Source organism: Sporobolomyces koalae, assembly GCF_050403365.1.
Source record: "Sporobolomyces koalae JCM15063 DNA, S_koalae_JCM15063T_v1_ctg10, whole genome shotgun sequence".
NCBI lineage: Eukaryota > Fungi > Basidiomycota > Microbotryomycetes > Sporidiobolales > Sporidiobolaceae > Sporobolomyces > Sporobolomyces koalae.
Genome location: NW_027481761.1, coordinates 426,618 through 443,409, shown reverse-complemented (window position 1 = coordinate 443,409; position 16,792 = coordinate 426,618). Strand labels below are relative to the sequence as shown.

Here is a 16,792-nt window from a genome sequence, read left to right as displayed (position 1 = left end):
GCCATGCTCGGCGCGTGGCGAGCGAGAAGCGCGAGTGCGATCACGAGTCTAGATGCTGTGGATGATGGCGAATGTAACAAATTTCGGACTCGGCACGTCGGAAAGGCTTCCTCAGGGGAGGTCGGAAGTTCATCACCGCCGGCCCATTTATGATTCCACCTCTACGCGGGACCACTGCTGTGCCGACTCGAGCCCTACCCCGCCCCGATTCACGTGCCCGCATGCCTCTGTACGAGCTCGTCTGCATTGCCCAACACTCGGCGCAACTTGTAAGCGCGATCAAATGTCTCATCCGAGGTCTTTCTCCCGTCGAGACTTTACTCCGAGTCTCGTCTCGTTCTGAGTACCTCGACGGGGTTGTCATGGTCTCGGACATATGCTACGGTCACTGATGCTGACGCTGTCTCGCTGTCCTCTCTCCCCGATTCGTCAATGACCGCGTCCAAACTTGGCTCTCTCACAACACCCTCTGTCCTCGCGCCTCGAACCTGCTCGTATCGCCTGCGCGGCTCCAACCATGCACTGTCTCTACGACAGGCTCCGCTCAGGACTCTGACGGCGTCTGCGTCTTCGCTGATCCACAACAACGGAGGAGTCGTCCGTACCCTTGACCACTGGGGCACGCGCAACCTGCCGGCACAAGCCAAGATTGGCAAGCGACGAGGAGGTGGAGGTAGCGGCGACAACGGGCCCGGCGCCGGTCTCGTCGGAGAGTGAGTTTGCGCATCCGGGTCTCGTCTCGTCGCTTCGTACCGCTCGAGCGCCTAGCTGACCCGTATCCTCGATCCCGTGTGCTCCAACCAAAGCTACTGGACGATGCGATTTGACTGCAACCCACCCACTCTCGCCGCTCTGAACGAGCGATTGCGACTAGACCCCCTCGTGCTACGGTTCGTTTCTCTCTCACGTGCGAACCTGGCTCGGACCCTGCACAGGATGGGCTGACACGAGCGTGTGCTCCTAGATGGACTGCGCTCAAGGTCGGATCGACCTTGTCGCAAGTGACGAACCCGCCAACGGACCCGACGGTCAAATTCAACCGCACGCTCCCAGAAGCAGCCCTGCACGAGACGGGCACCGCGCAACGATAGATGACATTTGAGAACTCGCTTGTCTCGAGTTTGTGTACCAACCTTGTAACCATACATTGCTTTGACATCTCTCAAGCGCCGGGAGAAGGAGCAACCTGGGAAATTTTCCTGGCTAGATTTGACAATAGAATCGCTTGTACATTCTCGTATGGCAAGTCGCAAGAACTACAGAAGTGCCCTACGAGAGAGGGAACGGATTCCGAATACCGACATGAATGCATGCGCGAATGTTGGTCTTCTCTCAACTTCACGTCGGCTCGGTTATACCCGCCCTCAGTCAACGAAAGCATGTTCTCAGGTGGAGCTGGTACGCCGGTAGGGACCCGCGTCAGCCGCCGAGCTGCTTCGCGCGCAAACCGGGGCTCGGTAGCGCCTTCGACCGCGAATGCGCACTCTCCACCACCCGCGTCCGTCACGGCCTCGACCCGATCGGCTGCAACTCTGCGCGCACCTTCGAGGAGGTACGGAGCGGTGTCGGATGTCACGAGCACCGTCATGGACGTCGAAGAGTCGGACACGGTGGATCAACATTCCGACTCGACTCCCCGCGAGCCGGAGCGCAAGGTTCTCGTCAAGGACGAAAGCTACATTATCACCGAGCGGAAAGGGCTTCCGATCGAAGTGCAGCAAGCTATCTCGCTCGCTGGTGAGACTCGCGCATTCTTGTCTCTTTGTCAATTCTCTCTCAACTCCTCTGTTGGCGTACCTGTTTGAACAGACCCCTACACCCAACCGATCAAGGCAGTGCTCGATCCTGCAACCGGATTCGCCCTCCTCGTCACGAACGAATACTGCCTCGTTTGGAATTGGTCCCAGGTCTGTCCTGTCGTCCATGTGTCTCTCGCCTGATTGTCGCCATGATCTGATCCGGTGCCCGTGCTCCGCCAGGCATCTTCCTCCTCGACGACCTATGTCTTTCCTCTGCCGGCTCAAGGACCCCTTCCGGCGTCAATGCAAGCCTATTCTCCTCTCGCGTTCGCTTCCCTCGTTCCCTCGGCCACGTCCTCGTCCGCCTCGGCTCTCCAGCGTGAACCGGGACTCGTGGTCGTGACCCCGACAGGGCAAGTTCGCCTATGGGAGTCAGTCTCGCTGTCGCTGTCGGGCGTCGATCGCTACAAAGCGGCAACGCTTCCTCTGCACGAATCGGAACTTATCAGATCGCTCGACCTCTTGTCCCCGACGTCGTACCTCGCGAGCACGTCGACTTCTCGCATCTTCATCATCACGATCAACTCGATCTCGGGTCGAACCGAAGTCACTGCGCGCGTACTCGAGAAGAGCGTCGGGTGGGCCTCGTCAATCTTCTCGTCCGTGTTCGGAGCGAGATCACTCGATCCTCGTGCGGGGATCCTCTCGTTGGCGATCTCGCAACCCCGTGCTGGTGGCAAGAACGACAGTGCAGCAGCTGCGGGCGAGAAACAGGTATTCGCCGTGATGGAAAAGACGGCTCAGGTCTGGAGTGTCTCGAGCGCAGGAACGGGCGAGAGACTGGTTGGACCCGACGTCGACATTTTCGCGGGAATTCTCGAAGCGCTCGAAGGAAGGAAGGTTGGAAACGAACAGTGGGCAATGAACGAGGGCAAAGTCGAGATTGTCGATTCGGGTGTCACGGCGTGAGTTTTAATTCGCTGTTCGTCTACAAGATCTCGAGTCTGATGGCAAGGTTCATCTTTGCACTTTTTCAGGAAGGGCGAACTGGCCGTTCTCGTCTCTCACGTTGGGAGCCAAACCACCCCTGGCTTCCAGTCCTTTGCCATCGTGCTACTGAACGTGGTTGGATCCATTGTCGAAGTCGCGGGCATCACCCGTCTGAACTATCAATCTGTACGTGCCGGATTTATGCCCAACTGTGAATCAGCTCGCTGACCGCTTCGTGCGTGCAGCGTCCCGATCCTCGACCGCTGTCAACTCCCCGGCTATCGCTTTCCTCGACAGAAACCGCGTTCGTGGTCTTCGCCGACGCTGTCGTCATTGTCTCGATCGCAAGTGGTGAGCCATTGCCCGCGCTGCGAATTAGCGGGCCGAGCGCTGATGTACCTGTTTTGCGCGTATCAGATTCGCCGTTCGAGGAAAACTTCCCTCTTCGACACAACACGAACCGCTTCATTGGTGTCTCTTCGCCCGATTACCTTTCAGTCTCTCCCGCCTCATCCTCAACTTCAACAAGTCTAACCTTGTTGACTTCGACCTCGTCTCTCCTGAACTTGACGGTCACTCCCCCGAGCTCTCCGCTACCTCTCTCGATCACAAACACGTCCGAGACGTACAAGACTCGCAAGCTCAAATCAAAGATCGAACACGCAATCTACTTTGGCATCAACGCGAAATCGACTGTCGGGAAACGATCGCAGTCTGAAGCGGCAACTGAGCAAGAGAATCTGTTCAAATTCGATCTGCAACAGGACTACGAAGGAGATCTTGCGGTTGCCGCTGAAGGTGTCAGTCAGGACCTCCTCAGTTCTGGTGAGTCGTCTTGGCACAGAACCCCCCCTTCTCGTCTCCCGTTCAGTCCTCATGTCGTTCTCGTTTTCGACTCTGTAGCTTCGACAAACATGCCCGTCATTCTCGATTTGCGCACCCAATTGGCTGATCGTGCACGAAGAGCTCGTGCGCTGATCGAGTACATTCAGGACAACGGGCTTGTCGGCAAAGTGAGTCCTCATCCCCACGCAGTCGTCGAAGGAGGATGTGGTAATTAACATCACGATTCTTTAACTTCACACAGCTACCACAAAGCACGCGACGTAAACTGAGTTGGGATGCCGAAAGGATTGTTGCTGCTGGCGCTCTTTGGGCGCATCAAAATGCTCGATTAGGGTTAGTACGACCTTCCTGCTCCTTCATCGTTAGACCTTGCTCACGTCTTTGTCTTTGATTTTACCAGCGAGCAAAACGTCTTGTCGGATGCAATTATGACCTTCATGGATGAGATCGGGGAAGGATTCGGCGAAGACCCTCTGCGGTTGTTCTTCAAAACCAAAGTACGTCTTGCGCATTGTGTTCGAGGACCATGAGTACGGAAGCTGACCGTGTTCGTGCTCGTCCGTCAGCTTGCATCACTTGGCAAGGTTGTCGAGGAGGTAACAAAACAAGCGCGAGCGGTCGTCTCGGCTTCGGGTTCAAGCGAGAGTAAAACGCCTGTCCTGCACGAGGCTAACCAAGTGGCAATCGTGAGCACCATTCTTCATCTCATACCTCCTTTCTCGGCTGCGCGCTTCGAATGCCCGAAATTGACCTTCTCGTGGGGTTTTCTATCACAGCTCGTCTTTTCTGCCGTTGCTCGCCATCGACAGGAAACTTTCGATCTCTACGCCCTCGACACTGCCTCGTTGCCAACCGAACCGTGGTCTTCTCGAACCGTGCTTCTCGATGGCCTCGGATGGCACTTTGAGGCAACTCATGCTCTGCTATCCGAACGAGTTCGAGATTTTGGTGCTCACGATCAAACCCGAAACGGGCGCTCGAGTGCTCAAGCTGGCAACACGATTCAAACGACTCAAGAAGAGCTCAAGACGCAAATGGCTTCGCTTGCAGAATTTGTCTTTTCGGCGATCGAGGAACAGTTACTGCACTTGCATTCGTCAGTCTTATTTTCCCTTGCTTTTCCTGTGGTCGTCCTATCTCGCACAGAGCTCAATTTTTGGTACCCTCATTAGACTGCAAGGAGACGGACCTACTCTACCCGAAACGCGAACTCTGAACGAAAAGTATCTCGCGCTGCGGCCTCAATTTATTCGCACACTTGGTCAGTCTTTCCCTTTGCTACAAGCTCATCAACTTTCGTAAACTCAGACTTCCCACCTGTGACCATCAGTTGCTGTCGGCCGCGTGTCAGCTGCTTTCGAGCTTGCCGAACGACACGAGGATTTCCGATCGCTCGTTCAGCTCGCGACCGATTCGCAACATGGATCGATCGCGAGAGTGAGACTCTTCCTCGACAAGTATGGACAAAGCTTCGCGTTCCCGCTGTACGAGCTGTACCTCGAACAAGGTAAGGCTTTTCGCGCCTTTTCCTCTTTTCAGTTCTGCTTGATGGAGGAGACTGGTGCAAAGCTCACGAAGCTGCTCGTCTTCGATTTGTATCAGGGCAAGTTCGGACTCTGCTCGAGCCTGATGAAGCACATCGACCCCTCTTGACCGCGTTTCTCGATTCGACCTCGAACACGCGGTTATCGTGGATCAACGATCTCGCGATCCGTCGGTACGAACATGCGACTAAGGCTCTCGATGTCGAGGCGGCCGCGGAGCAAAGTCTTGCGCAGAGAAAGGTAACTTGCCGTCATGCTTCCCGTTTGCTATGCCGACCGCATCATTGACATTCGATATTTTCATCCTTGCGATCAGATCCTGCATAGTCTGAGCAAGCTGACTCAGCTTGCGCAAGTGACGAAGGAGACAATCGAATCTGAATCGGTCCAGCGAGCTATCGAGGGTGAGCTTTGCTAGATCCGCTTGAGCCTGCCTATTCCGTACAAGTGCTGATGTGATTTTGACTGTCGCTTCCAGCTGTCGATGACAATCTCGACCTCGTCAACTCTCAACAAGACCTGCGAAGTTTGTTCGAATCCCTCCTCTCCCAGTCTGAAACTCAAGCATCGGCTGCCGAGCGAGGAGAGGCAGTTGCGAGGCGCGTTGCGCCTGCTCTGTCAGATCGACAAGCGTTCGCCAAGGTGAGCTCATCTCGCACGGTTTTGGACCGCCTTTCAGTCAAAGCATGATCTGATGCCGGTTCGCCTCTTGCGTCAGATCTACGCTACACTCGCGACGCGATCGCTCGAAGGAGTAGCTGTCACTCCTGAACAACTTGTCGACCTGTTGACTCTCAAGGAGAACGTGAACGAGCGTGCGGGCAGTTTCGCATCTGCCCTTGATGTGCTCGTTCGAGCCAAAGTAAGCTATTTGGCGGGATCTCAACCTCGTGCTTCGTAGTCTGATGCTAATGCTCGATTCTGTTTAATCCAGGATTTGCCAAAGGCGCGAAAACAGCTCACGCTCGAGAGCATTTGGCGACGAGTCTACATTCAGGATGAGTACGTTTCTCATGCCTCCCCAAAAGTACGCCAGATCAGAAAGCTAATCGATTACGACGTCAATTTCGTAGTTGGGCTGCGCTGCGAGCAGCCAAGGGCGTGAGCGACGAAGAGATGGCCACCACTCTGCGCAAGACTGCGTTCTACGCGACTCTCGCCGGTGCTTCTGGGTCGAGTGAGTTTGACGTCTTCTGGAAGCGAGTAGTCTTGTCTTGGTCCGCTGTACGCTTACCATTCTGCCCCCTCATTCACCTAGATCATCCGCAATCGTTGTACCTAGAACCGTTGCAATCGGTATCGAGTGCGACTCTGCCCCTGCTCTCAGCATTACACCCGACGATGGCTCAGTCCGACCTTGAACTGTTGCTCGCCGACTACGAAATTGAGAACCGGAAGCTCGAAGAGGCAGTGCGACAGAATGGACTCGAAGAGTACGCCAAGGAGATTGTCCGGCTATTGAGATCCGACGAGATGGAACAGGAGAATGAATCGGGAGCTGTATCGGTAAATGACGATGACGAGGTGGTCATGGTCGAGTAATGTTCGTGAAAAATCATTTTCCTCGAAGGATCTGCTCGTGAAATTGCGCTGGGAGATTCTGTAATCCCTGCGACTCGCTCCTCGACGAAAGTGCGAGCTTACGAGAGGGAGAAATTTCGGGAATCGCTGTGGACGATCTCGACCCCTGAATGTAGAATTTCGGAAACCTGCTCTCGCTCTACACCATGTCAAGCGCCGGTGCCGGCTGCTCAATCGCTAGTTTGACAGCTGAACAGTGCACATACGAGCACTTCAGAACCCATCATCTCGCGCCAAACGTTCCATGCATCTTTCACGACTCGCTCGTTCAACATTTCGCACTCTTTGACACCTGGATCAAGCGGGACGGACAACTCGACATGGAGTACCTCGAGAAAACATATGGCTCGCTCAAGGTTGATTGTATTGACTGTCGAGAGGACGAATTGGACGAGCGAGAACGCGTTTCGACGTTTGCGCAGCTCCTTCACCTATGGCACGCTGGTGAGGGACGGTCAAAGTACCTCAAGGACTGGCATTTGCCACTCGAGATCCAGCTCGCGACAGGATCGACTCGCAAAGGCAAAGAGAAACTTGTCACCGACTTGTACGAGGTTCCACATGTATGTCTAGACGACTGGATGAACGAGTTTGAAGGGACCGATCAAGGAGACAGTGCAGACGACTTTCGATTTGTGGTGAGTGGTCTATGCCTTGGGGCCAAAGGTGATCACGCTGATGATCAGAACGTGTGTAACGATAGTACGCGGGAGGACGCAACACGTTTACTCCTTTACATCGAGACGTTTGTGAGTCCGTGTCCTAATCTATCCCACTCGACACCGTCGTAATTGATGGCTGTTCCGCCTTCTAGACTGCTCGTATTCGATTTCGACCCAGATTTACGGCCGCAAGCTCTGGTACCTATTTCCTCCAGCTTGCACTGCTCTGCTTGAACCCCTGATCACGACCGCGAACCGACAAGGGACCGGTGTCAACTGCGACGAATGGCCAGAAGAGAAGAAGACATCGTTTCGGGACCGGGGAATGATCACTGTATACCAAGAAGCGCGACAAACGATCTTCATGTATGGCCATCCCTTTTCAGGTTACATATCCCCCGTCGCTCTCGACTACCTGTAGACTGATGGTATGGATGCGTCTCTCGTCCGTAAAGCCCTTCCGGATGGTACCATTCGGTTCACAACTCGACTCATCCGACATTGTCCCTCAACCACAACTGGCTCAACTCGCATAATCTGCCAGCCATATACGACTCTCTCTCGCAAGAGGTTGCTCGATGTCGAGAGGCTATCTCGGACGTGAAGGACTTGCTTGTAAAGAAAGCCGAGCGAGATTCACACCAAGACACGTGGAAACAAGAATGGGAGCAAGAAGTTGATGGGTTGGTAGAGAGGAGCGAAGGCTGGAGGTGAGCGTGATTGCCTTTCGATTTTCTTCCCTGACGGTTCTGCTGATGTCACAACGAGTTTTCCATTCCTCAGTTGGACCACATTCTGGAGAATGACCCTCAACACGCTCGAAGCGCTCGAGTTATCTCGACCGGAGCTTGAAGCGCGATTCGAGAGATCACGATGGCCTCTCGTCCCTCCTGAAGCGAGACCTGCAACCTCGTTCGTTGTGCAACAAGTACGCCGGCTTCTGCCCCAATTAATCTTCAGTTGCGCAGTGATTGACGTAGGTTTACATGCCAGGTAAAGCCTCTTCTGCAAAACTTTCGACAGCGGACCGAACAGGAGTGTAAATGGCTCGACGGACTCGAGCAGATTTTGCTCAGGATCGATACCGAACTAGCTCGTCTAAATAGCACAGGATGATACGGATTTCGAAATTTCAGTAGTTTTGACATCACAACAATCATTTCCACCACGTCAGGCGTCCTCGTTGAACACGATAATTGGCTTGATCGTCTTCCCCGTATGCCTGTGGAGGGTGCGAGAGCGGGATCAACGTCAGCGGACAGGGTCGAAAAGGGAAAATGGAACTTGCATGGCGTGGATTGCATCGTCTAGCTTGTCCACCGCGAACGTTTTCGAGATCTTCTCGACAGGGAAGAGGCCCTCGTTGTACAGCTATCCGATTGGTCAGCGTGAGCAAAGTGGCCTCTACTAACACGGTCAGCAGTATCGATTGAGAGTGAGCTTACTTGGATCAACTTGGGGATGAATTCAGGAGGGTTTGAGCCTCCTTCAGTCAAGCCGGTGTAAGTCTTCGACGCGAGGAGATTCTCGAAAATGCCGAAAGGTAACGGTGTGCCCGGTCCAGGCGTTCCGCAGCTGGCAAAAGATACAATGTCAGCTCGATCTGTAGGATGGTCGAGGTCATGAACGTCTGGCCTACCTGACGAGATGACCCTTGTTCGCCAAAGCCTCCCACGCAGTCATGAGAGCGCGAGTGTTGCCGGAGCATTCGACCGAGTAAGTCGTGCCCATCCCGAATTTCGTGAGTTCTTTCATTTTCTTGACAATGCTGTCCTCTTTGGCGTTGAAGGTATGCGTCGCACCAAGCTCTTTCGCGAGCTTGAGCTTTTCGTCAAGCAGATCGACGACAATGATCGTTTCGACGCCGAGGTATTTTGCAGCGAACAACGCGCCCGCTCCGACGGCGCCGAGACCAAAGATTGAGATGGAGGTAGACTTGGCGGGCTTGAGCAGGTTCAAGATAGCACCGGCACCAGTTTGTAGGCCACAGCCGAGGGGAGCCAGTGCGATGAGATCTGTGTCTGACGGGACTTTGACCACCGAGTTCTCACCGACGATGGCCATTTGGGCGAATGACGATTGTCCAAAGAAAGCTCCGTAGCTGTTCTCCATAAACGGTCAGAATCCGCGAGTCTGAACGGAGAAAGGGGAACTTGCATTTCTTGACCATCGGCACTCTTAATTCCAGCTTTCGAGCCGATAGCGTCGTTGCGAGCTCTGCCAAAGTTGACCTCTCCAAACTTCTCGCACGCCGAGGGTTCGTCCATCTGAGGGACATTCGCTTACTCAATGAGCTCGTGCGCGGTCGCTTTTCGGATACTGAAATGGACTCGCCTTGCAAGGACCACAAGCGCTGCAATAATTGAATGACAACAGCACCGAATCACCGGGCTGCACCCGTGTCACTGCGCTCCCAATCTTGACGACCTTGCCCGACCCTTCGTGACCGGTCACGTTGGGAAAAGGAGAAGGGAAAGCACCGCTTTGGATGGCGAGGTCGGTGTGACATAGACCGGATGCCGTGATCTCCACGAGTACCTCGTTCGCTTCGGGTTCCGCCAAATGAACTTCTTGCAGCTCGAAAGGAGCGCCTTTGTCTGTTGGCGCCGACAGCAGCGAGATGTGGGGGTTCAGCCGGTTGCTGAGACTGGTATATCTGCTTCCGTCTTACCCTGGAGTACGTAAGCTTTGGTCAAAGTCATTTCTGGTAAACGTTCAAACAGCGCGAGGAGGTGTCAAGTCAACGGAAAGGACTCAGAAGCCGAGTGATTTTCCCCACCTACATTACCCCTGTCCGCGGTTCCCGTCTATTCTGGCAAACCTTTTTGCCGCGTTACTTCGTAACGCGCTAAGAGATCTTGTTAAGCACTAGACAAGAAGGGAGAATGCGTCGGCCCCACAGCATGTTAGCTCGATTCGAGTTTCGCATTCTGACTCCCAAATTCTCGTGGACACCACCATAGCGAAAAGATATTGGATATCATGGAGACGCAAGCAAAGACAAAGCGGGAGAAGCTAGAAGGCAAGAGGGGGGATTAGGGATAAGAAAGAATTGTATACGAACGCCTGGACCCAGTCTTCAATCTGTTCGTGTTCCCGGCGCACTTGTGCCGACGGATGCTCAGGCAGCAGCTCCGAGAGGGTCCCAAGGAGGGAGCGAGATGGCTTGTGCGTGCTCGTACGTGTGAAGGAGTTCTCGGGGAAGGCGTGCGCGCGGAGCAGCGATCTGAAAGACGTATTGCTCGAACCAGGCATCGGTCATGACGAGAAATCCCTTGATGCCAGCCAAGGGTCCCTGTATCCCCTCAAACATGCGTCAGTCGATGATAGGCTTCGTGATAAATCCGAGGCCGAGAGAACTTACCCAGCTGTTCTCAACCTGCCAGCGGACAGACTTGCCAGTCTTGGAGTCGAGATGAACTGCCGTCAACATCATGGCACTGTAGTACCGACAACCGGTTAGTCGTTTTCAGTCACGGGACAGACGGAAGGGACGTGCTGAGTGATCGTGGAATCGCCCAAACGAAGGCGTTCTTCTTTCGTGGTGTTGACAGTCGTGCCAAATGCGTCTTCGTAATTCCAAATGCGCACATCCATGTACCCTTCTTGTGGCATCGACGATTGATCGACGTCACAAGCGAACCAGACGGGGTGGTTGGCGCGAATCAGGTCGACGGCGACTCGCTTGATGACATCGACATCGACGTTCAGGTAGCGGGTCGTCCTGCCACCAACCACGTTACCAAGACGTTCGACGGTGAGAACCGAGTTGTACGGGTGACGAGGGTCGTGCACAAGCGCAATCGCATCCGAAACGCTGTAACCGGAATGGACACGTGCAAATTCGAGGGGCGTAGTCGTGATTGCGTGGTATTTGCCGCTTTTGTCGGTGAACTCCCAGGTGAACTAGACCAGAATTCTTTGTTAGACCTTTCGAGTCCGAGTTGGGACGAGTGCACGAGTAGTAAATGTTACCTCTTCGTCGGGCTTTGGGGGAGCGCCGCATGCGATCGTTAGGATGCGAAACACGACCTTGAGCTGTAGCTCTTTGAGAACTCGTGCATCTTCCTTGGCAGCAGCACGCTTCATCTTGGTGCGGGCGTCGGCCCATCGCACTCTCAGCTCCAGAGCGAATTCGCGCAGCTTGGCCGCTAGTAAACGATCGAGCTCTTCGGAATGACTCGAGTTGAACGACTCAGGGTAGACTGAAAATTTGAGAAATTCAGTTTAGATGCGCTGTTATGTCGACCCTGGTGGAAAAGTTCCAGCAGAATGGCGCACCGGTCTGAGGCACGAGTCCGAAAGAATCGACAAGAGCTGCTGCGAGGTCGTATTGACCTCCGTCTTGCACGGGGTTTGTGGCCAAGAGGTATCGAACGGTCTCATCGTCAAGCGGCTGGTCGGCCAGGTCAATCATCTGTTCAAGAAACCAGTTCGCCTGAGAGCGATATATGTCAGATAGCAGATCAGGTCACGCCGAATGGCGATGACCTACCTTTGAGAGATGATCGTAGAAAAAGAGGTAGCTTTGCGAGAGTTGGAACCCGGTTAGGTTGAACTTGCGCGCCGTATGTACCCCAACGACCGAGCTGAGGGAAAAGAGCCAACATCGTCCCGATTGGAGCTGATTCGTGACAGATGTGCCCCCGAGATCAACCTTGTGCGAGAACACCATCGGATCGTTGATCTTGGCAGCTATACGTTCGGAGTGGGTCAATTTCGAACTACATCTCGCTCTCATGTGAACGAAGCCTACCTCGATTCTGGAGTACAAAGTTGAAATCGGTCCGGCTCAGGATCGTCTGAGAAAGACTCCATTTTGGATTACGCGCCAGGTCGTCGTGCCACTCGTCAATCGAGTCGAGCGACATCTGACAGCTCTGAGCGCATGAGTTGACCTGAATGCAAGAGGCGAGAGGGGTCTGCACGACCTACGGAGCCATTGTGCTCGGGCAAGAGGGAGCCAGCGTCCGACGCCGAACGGGTCTGCCGGAAGGAAGCATGAGCCGGAATCCGATACTCGCGTAATCGAGAGGACTCGCCTTGTTCCGAACGAGTGCCATGCGTGTGCTCTGTGTGATGACAAGAAAGAGGAGGGAATCCAAGATGGAGCGGTGTGAGAGCTGCTTTCCGGGCACCGGTAGCCTCCGCGGAGAGGCTCGAGCGCGCGGCACCTCGTGGCATCGCGCGTCAAGATTGTGAGTACCCCTTCACGTGTACGGCGCATGCATATGTTGCTAGAAGCCGTAGTGTGAGGAAGGCTTCAGATGCGCTATGATTTGCCCGAGGGCAATTGAGCCCAAAGCCGAATACGGACGCGCTTGCCAAGTTGCCAGGTCATGACCGGCAGAATCAGGAAAGCCTCGGGAATTACGGCAAACCTCGCTAACTTCGGGATCTGATAGTAGCCGGCTTGAGGTCTCTTTGGCAAATGTACGACCAGCGAGCGGTCCTTCAGAGCAGCAAGGACGTGCAGATGACGAGTGAATGCCGCGCAGAAGCACTGGAGGATAGCGCAAGTTGGGGAAGACCGAATGAGGGGTAAAGATAAGAAATTGCGGGGTATGTACCGGCTTAGTGTCGTCTGATGAATCGTTCGTTTCTCAACGCTCTCTTCTCTCTCTCTCTTTCACTCTCGATCTCACGTCTACCTTACACTACCTCAGGAAACTATGTTCCCCGTCACCTCGAAACGCTTCGCCTCGTCGATCCACATCCCGAAACGTATCGTCTTCGGAGGCATCCCTTATGAGTCGGTTCCCGTGAACGTCGCTCGGCTGCCAGACATGGAGTCCATCGAGCAGCGCTCGGCAGCTCAGGCGCAGATCGTGAGTGTCATCGGCTTGTCACCTGCACCAGTTTCACGACGATGTGGGGGTCCCACGTTCCCCAATCCCAACAAGTGCACAGACACTCGCCAGCCGTCGTCGCTTCCCAAGCCACTAATCTCAACATCTGTCGCTAGACTAGAGCTCACGAGGGAGGGAGATGTGCCCTGTATTCCTGGACGACCAAGCTGCGGCCATGGCGACGCTCGTCCCAGTCTGCCCCAGAGATACCCTTCTCCCGCAGCACTCTTGTCAGACACCCAGGGTTGTCATTGGGTAGCCGAAAGGGCAGCGTTGCGCGGTGTCACGGCGGCTTAGCACACTCACCGTTGGCGTCCAATTGTCTGCGAGCTTTTTCGCTAATCCTCTTGCTTGTTGCGTTATCAACAGCCTTCGATGCCCGACTCGTACAACTCGACCTCGACCGGCTCGTCGTTCCCGGCTCTCCGTCCGAAGATCGCCGTTGTGGCCGGAGGTTCTTCTGCCTCTGTCTCCTCGACTGGCTCGCCGGCTACGCAATAGACCGGTAGAAACCTAGATACCCTCCAAGGTGAGCACATGCTATTGATCACACATGTGGTTCCAAGTCTTACATTGCCTTGCTCTCGCAGAGATCCGACCTAGACTTCCCCTTAGATTGGTTCCCCAATACCTTCCAGTGTTTTCCGCTCGTTTGTCGCCTTGCGTCCTCTGATCGTATAGATTCTTCCTGTTTTCCCTTTCGTGTGTTTCCCTGAGAATGAAAAGCAGTGCCCTGACATACCGTTCATTCGCGATCCGAAAAATTTCAGCCTTCGCGTCATTCTCCCCAAAAGTGCTTGCCTGCCTGGCGCGTGCAAGCACGAATTCTGTACTTTTTGGCCGCGATATCAAGAGCCTAGCTCGCTTTCTTTTGTCCATAATGAGGGTTTATACATGGCGCAAATACCTCTCAGAGTCTCGCCGCATGCGCCTCGTGAAGCAAATTGCGGCGTTTCTGCTTGTTGTCTTCCGACCTCTTACCCTAACGCTCTAAGCATGACACCACCTCGGATACGGGGCAGATCGTACTCGCCATCGCTGTCGACAGCTTTCAGCCTGCTCAAACAGCTAGGATGCGCCATTTCCCTCGTCTCGGGAACCACGCTCGGCGCACAGGCTGCCCCACTCGAAGGGCCCAACTTCGGCAAACACGCTCAGAGTAGTCCTGGAGACGTGTCTCGTCAGGTCCTAAAACTGCTGCACAAGCGAGCAGGAGACGGCACGGCGATCAGTCGAAAGGGTGTGCCAAAGCCCGCGACTTTTTCCCACTTGGTTCGCGGGCTGACAACCTGCCTTTTGGCCTGGAGTAGAATATGCATTCAAGCTCACCTTGTCTGTTGTTCTGGTATTGTTAGGAGGAGTGTTTAGGTGAGCAGCCTAGCGCGCTGAGTGCGCACATTCTGTCGTACTTCGGGTCCTGACCTGAGGAGCTTTGAACAGCGGTCTCTCCCTCGGTTTGATGGGTCTTGACCAAATGAATCTGCAAGGTGATCCTTCCACAACGTGCAAAGCTCGTGCAGTGACGGCTCACCGCCTAGGGCATCTGCAGTGCTTGCGCAATCTGGCACTCCTCAAGATCGCTCTGACGCTCGCAAAGTCATGTCCCTACTCAAACATGGACGGCACTTTGTGCTCGTCTGCTTGCTACTGTCGAATGTGATTGTGAACGAAGCGCTGCGTCAGTCGTGCTCGGACCCCTTGTCTGTCACGCCATGATGCGCTTAACACTGACCAGGCAATCAATTGTAGCAATTTTTCTCGACTCGATAGCCGGAGGAGGAGGTCTACTGGCTGTCGTCATCTCGTCAGCGCTGATATTTTTCGCCGGCGAAGTCCTACCGCAAAGCCTGTGCGCGCAGTATGGCCTGCGGATAGGGGCCAAATGCGTGGGCTTCGTACGCCTTATTGTGAGCTCTTTCATTACAACCTCTGCCATGGAGCTACGCGCTGAATGCACGATCGACTTTTATTTTTTGACAGATGTACATCGAAGCGCCTCTCTGCTGGCCCACGGCAAAGCTCCTTGACTGCCTCCTCGGCTCTGACCATCCGCATTTGTACCGACGGGGTGAGCTTCGAACGCTCATCGAGCTCCATGGCACTGCGCCAGGATGCTCTGTTGTTCGACCACAAGATTACACGCAAGAGGCCTCCACAGACAGATTGACTGAACTGGAAGTCCGTATAGTAACGTCTGCGCTTGGAGTGCGAGAGAAGCGTATTGTGGACTGCATGAAGAAAATCGAAGAGGTCTACACCGTCAACGACGCCATGCGAATATCCGACATCGATTTAAAAGCGGGAAGTCGGAGTATTCTTTCTCGCATCTCCTGTTCTAGGGCTCATACCGGTGTCTTCAGATATTGCTTCGTGGGCAAACATACGTACCGGTCAAGCGAGCGAGTTCCTTTCAGCAAGATCAGAAGGAATCATGCGTCTTTGTAGGGCTTCTGACGGTCGAGCAGGTACGCCTGCACTTCCTCCTGTCTGCCCTTTGCCAGGCTGACTCGCTTGGAACCCTTCAGCTTGTCAATGCGCTTCCAAGACATAATGAGTAAGCGCGAAAGACTATACAGTTGTTGAGACGGGCTGATAGCGTTCGATCCGAAGAACCGTGCGGTCCATTGCGCTGCTCGAATTGGTCCAGATTCTTCCATCTACATCGATCGACGAGGTCTTGACTTATGTGAGCTTTCCTCGCTTCCTTCATAGGCAAGCTTGAGCTCATTATTTCCGCGTGCAGCTCGCAACGCACGCTTCGTCCACGGTTTTCGTGATCTCCCTCGTCAGTCTAATTCCAGGTCCAGTCTGAGCAGCCTTCTGATGTACCAAGAAGCTCAGAGCGCAATAGCCGGCGGAAATGCACTCGGTTTCGCGACGATGAGCGACATCAGCCGATACCTCATCGAGGGTGACCGAAGTTGCCGATCCCCAGGCTCTCTCGACATTGTCGCTCCTTCCCGCCGCATCCTCGCTCGAGGCAAAGGTGGTTCCGCCTCTCTCGGCATTCGGGCTTTTATGCGAGGCAAGGCTGCTCGGATCTGGTCCCCGGCAGGGTCTGTCTGCGACTGACAGGTTTGTGCGCTTGTGCACTGCGCAGGTATCGTCGAGCGCCATCGGACACATCGAGCTTCAGCCTCGGAGCTTTCTTTCAGGCTCAGTAGTGGGGACGAGTCTGATCCAGTTGACAGTGCTTACCATCCATTGCGAACCTCGTACTCTCACCATCGCACGACTTTGCAAGTATCCGTTACGGTATCACCATCGAGCTCTCGCATGCCGTTATCAAGCGATTCAACCATGATTGAGGCGAAGGATCTCGGCAACTCGAGCACCTTCAGGTTCCCCTCGCCCGTGCTCGAAGTAGAAAAGAGTTTCGCGATTGGAACCGCGGACGACAGCGATGAAGATCTTCCAGAGACCTTCCCTCTCCGGAACATGCACTGTAGGTAGGGCAGGAGGAGCGGTGACTAGGTCATTCCCAGACAGCAGGTCCGAGCATCAAAAAGAAAGCCTGAATGATCCTCGCAAGAACGCCCTACATAGTTCCCAGAAGTCCCGTTTTTTTACATTGTCGATCG

At 54.4% G+C, this 16,792-nt stretch overlaps 6 protein-coding genes across 6 annotated transcripts; 4 read left to right on the top strand and 2 right to left on the bottom strand.

Annotated features, from left to right (window-relative positions):
• Window positions 1–221: 221 nt before the first annotated feature.
• JCM15063_001578 (bS6m family ribosomal protein) lies at window positions 222–1,091 on the top strand (the record flags this gene model as incomplete). The annotated part of the gene is made up of 4 exons (XM_076677841.1): window positions 222–269; window positions 538–713; window positions 807–890; window positions 965–1,091. 4 exons carry the CDS (start codon window positions 222–224, stop codon window positions 1,089–1,091), a joined length of 435 nt encoding a protein of 144 aa, XP_076535165.1.
• Window positions 1,092–1,379: 288 nt separating this feature from the next.
• Window positions 1,380–6,661, top strand: NUP133 (Nup133p; the record flags this gene model as incomplete). The annotated part of the gene is made up of 20 exons (XM_076677840.1): window positions 1,380–1,737; window positions 1,810–1,907; window positions 1,980–2,704; window positions 2,777–2,915; window positions 2,975–3,080; window positions 3,147–3,554; window positions 3,633–3,742; window positions 3,817–3,908; window positions 3,976–4,072; window positions 4,142–4,261; window positions 4,352–4,671; window positions 4,748–4,836; window positions 4,906–5,082; window positions 5,178–5,359; window positions 5,436–5,523; window positions 5,598–5,761; window positions 5,838–5,981; window positions 6,054–6,121; window positions 6,193–6,296; window positions 6,378–6,661. 20 exons carry the CDS (start codon window positions 1,380–1,382, stop codon window positions 6,659–6,661), a joined length of 3,873 nt encoding a protein of 1,290 aa, XP_076535164.1.
• Window positions 6,662–6,846: 185 nt separating this feature from the next.
• Window positions 6,847–8,478, top strand: JCM15063_001576 (uncharacterized protein; the record flags this gene model as incomplete). The annotated part of the gene is made up of 6 exons (XM_076677839.1): window positions 6,847–7,338; window positions 7,404–7,449; window positions 7,515–7,728; window positions 7,818–8,072; window positions 8,146–8,290; window positions 8,356–8,478. 6 exons carry the CDS (start codon window positions 6,847–6,849, stop codon window positions 8,476–8,478), a joined length of 1,275 nt encoding a protein of 424 aa, XP_076535163.1.
• A 54-nt stretch (window positions 8,479–8,532) lies between these two features.
• On the bottom strand, window positions 8,533–10,064 carry JCM15063_001575 (NAD(P)-dependent alcohol dehydrogenase; the record flags this gene model as incomplete). The annotated part of the gene is made up of 7 exons (XM_076677838.1): window positions 8,533–8,584; window positions 8,651–8,733; window positions 8,808–8,937; window positions 9,002–9,463; window positions 9,520–9,629; window positions 9,697–9,959; window positions 10,034–10,064. 7 exons carry the CDS (start codon window positions 10,062–10,064, stop codon window positions 8,533–8,535), a joined length of 1,131 nt encoding a protein of 376 aa, XP_076535162.1.
• A 419-nt stretch (window positions 10,065–10,483) lies between these two features.
• On the bottom strand, window positions 10,484–12,425 carry JCM15063_001574 (C1 family peptidase; the record flags this gene model as incomplete). The annotated part of the gene is made up of 8 exons (XM_076677837.1): window positions 10,484–10,657; window positions 10,727–10,802; window positions 10,862–11,268; window positions 11,338–11,567; window positions 11,644–11,800; window positions 11,858–12,057; window positions 12,119–12,260; window positions 12,345–12,425. 8 exons carry the CDS (start codon window positions 12,423–12,425, stop codon window positions 10,484–10,486), a joined length of 1,467 nt encoding a protein of 488 aa, XP_076535161.1.
• A 609-nt stretch (window positions 12,426–13,034) lies between these two features.
• Window positions 13,035–13,712, top strand: JCM15063_001573 (uncharacterized protein; the record flags this gene model as incomplete). Its single annotated transcript, XM_076677836.1, has 2 exons — window positions 13,035–13,190; window positions 13,581–13,712. The coding sequence occupies 2 exons, from the start codon at window positions 13,035–13,037 to the stop codon at window positions 13,710–13,712; spliced, it is 288 nt and encodes a 95-aa protein (XP_076535160.1).
• Window positions 13,713–16,792: the final 3,080 nt, after the last annotated feature.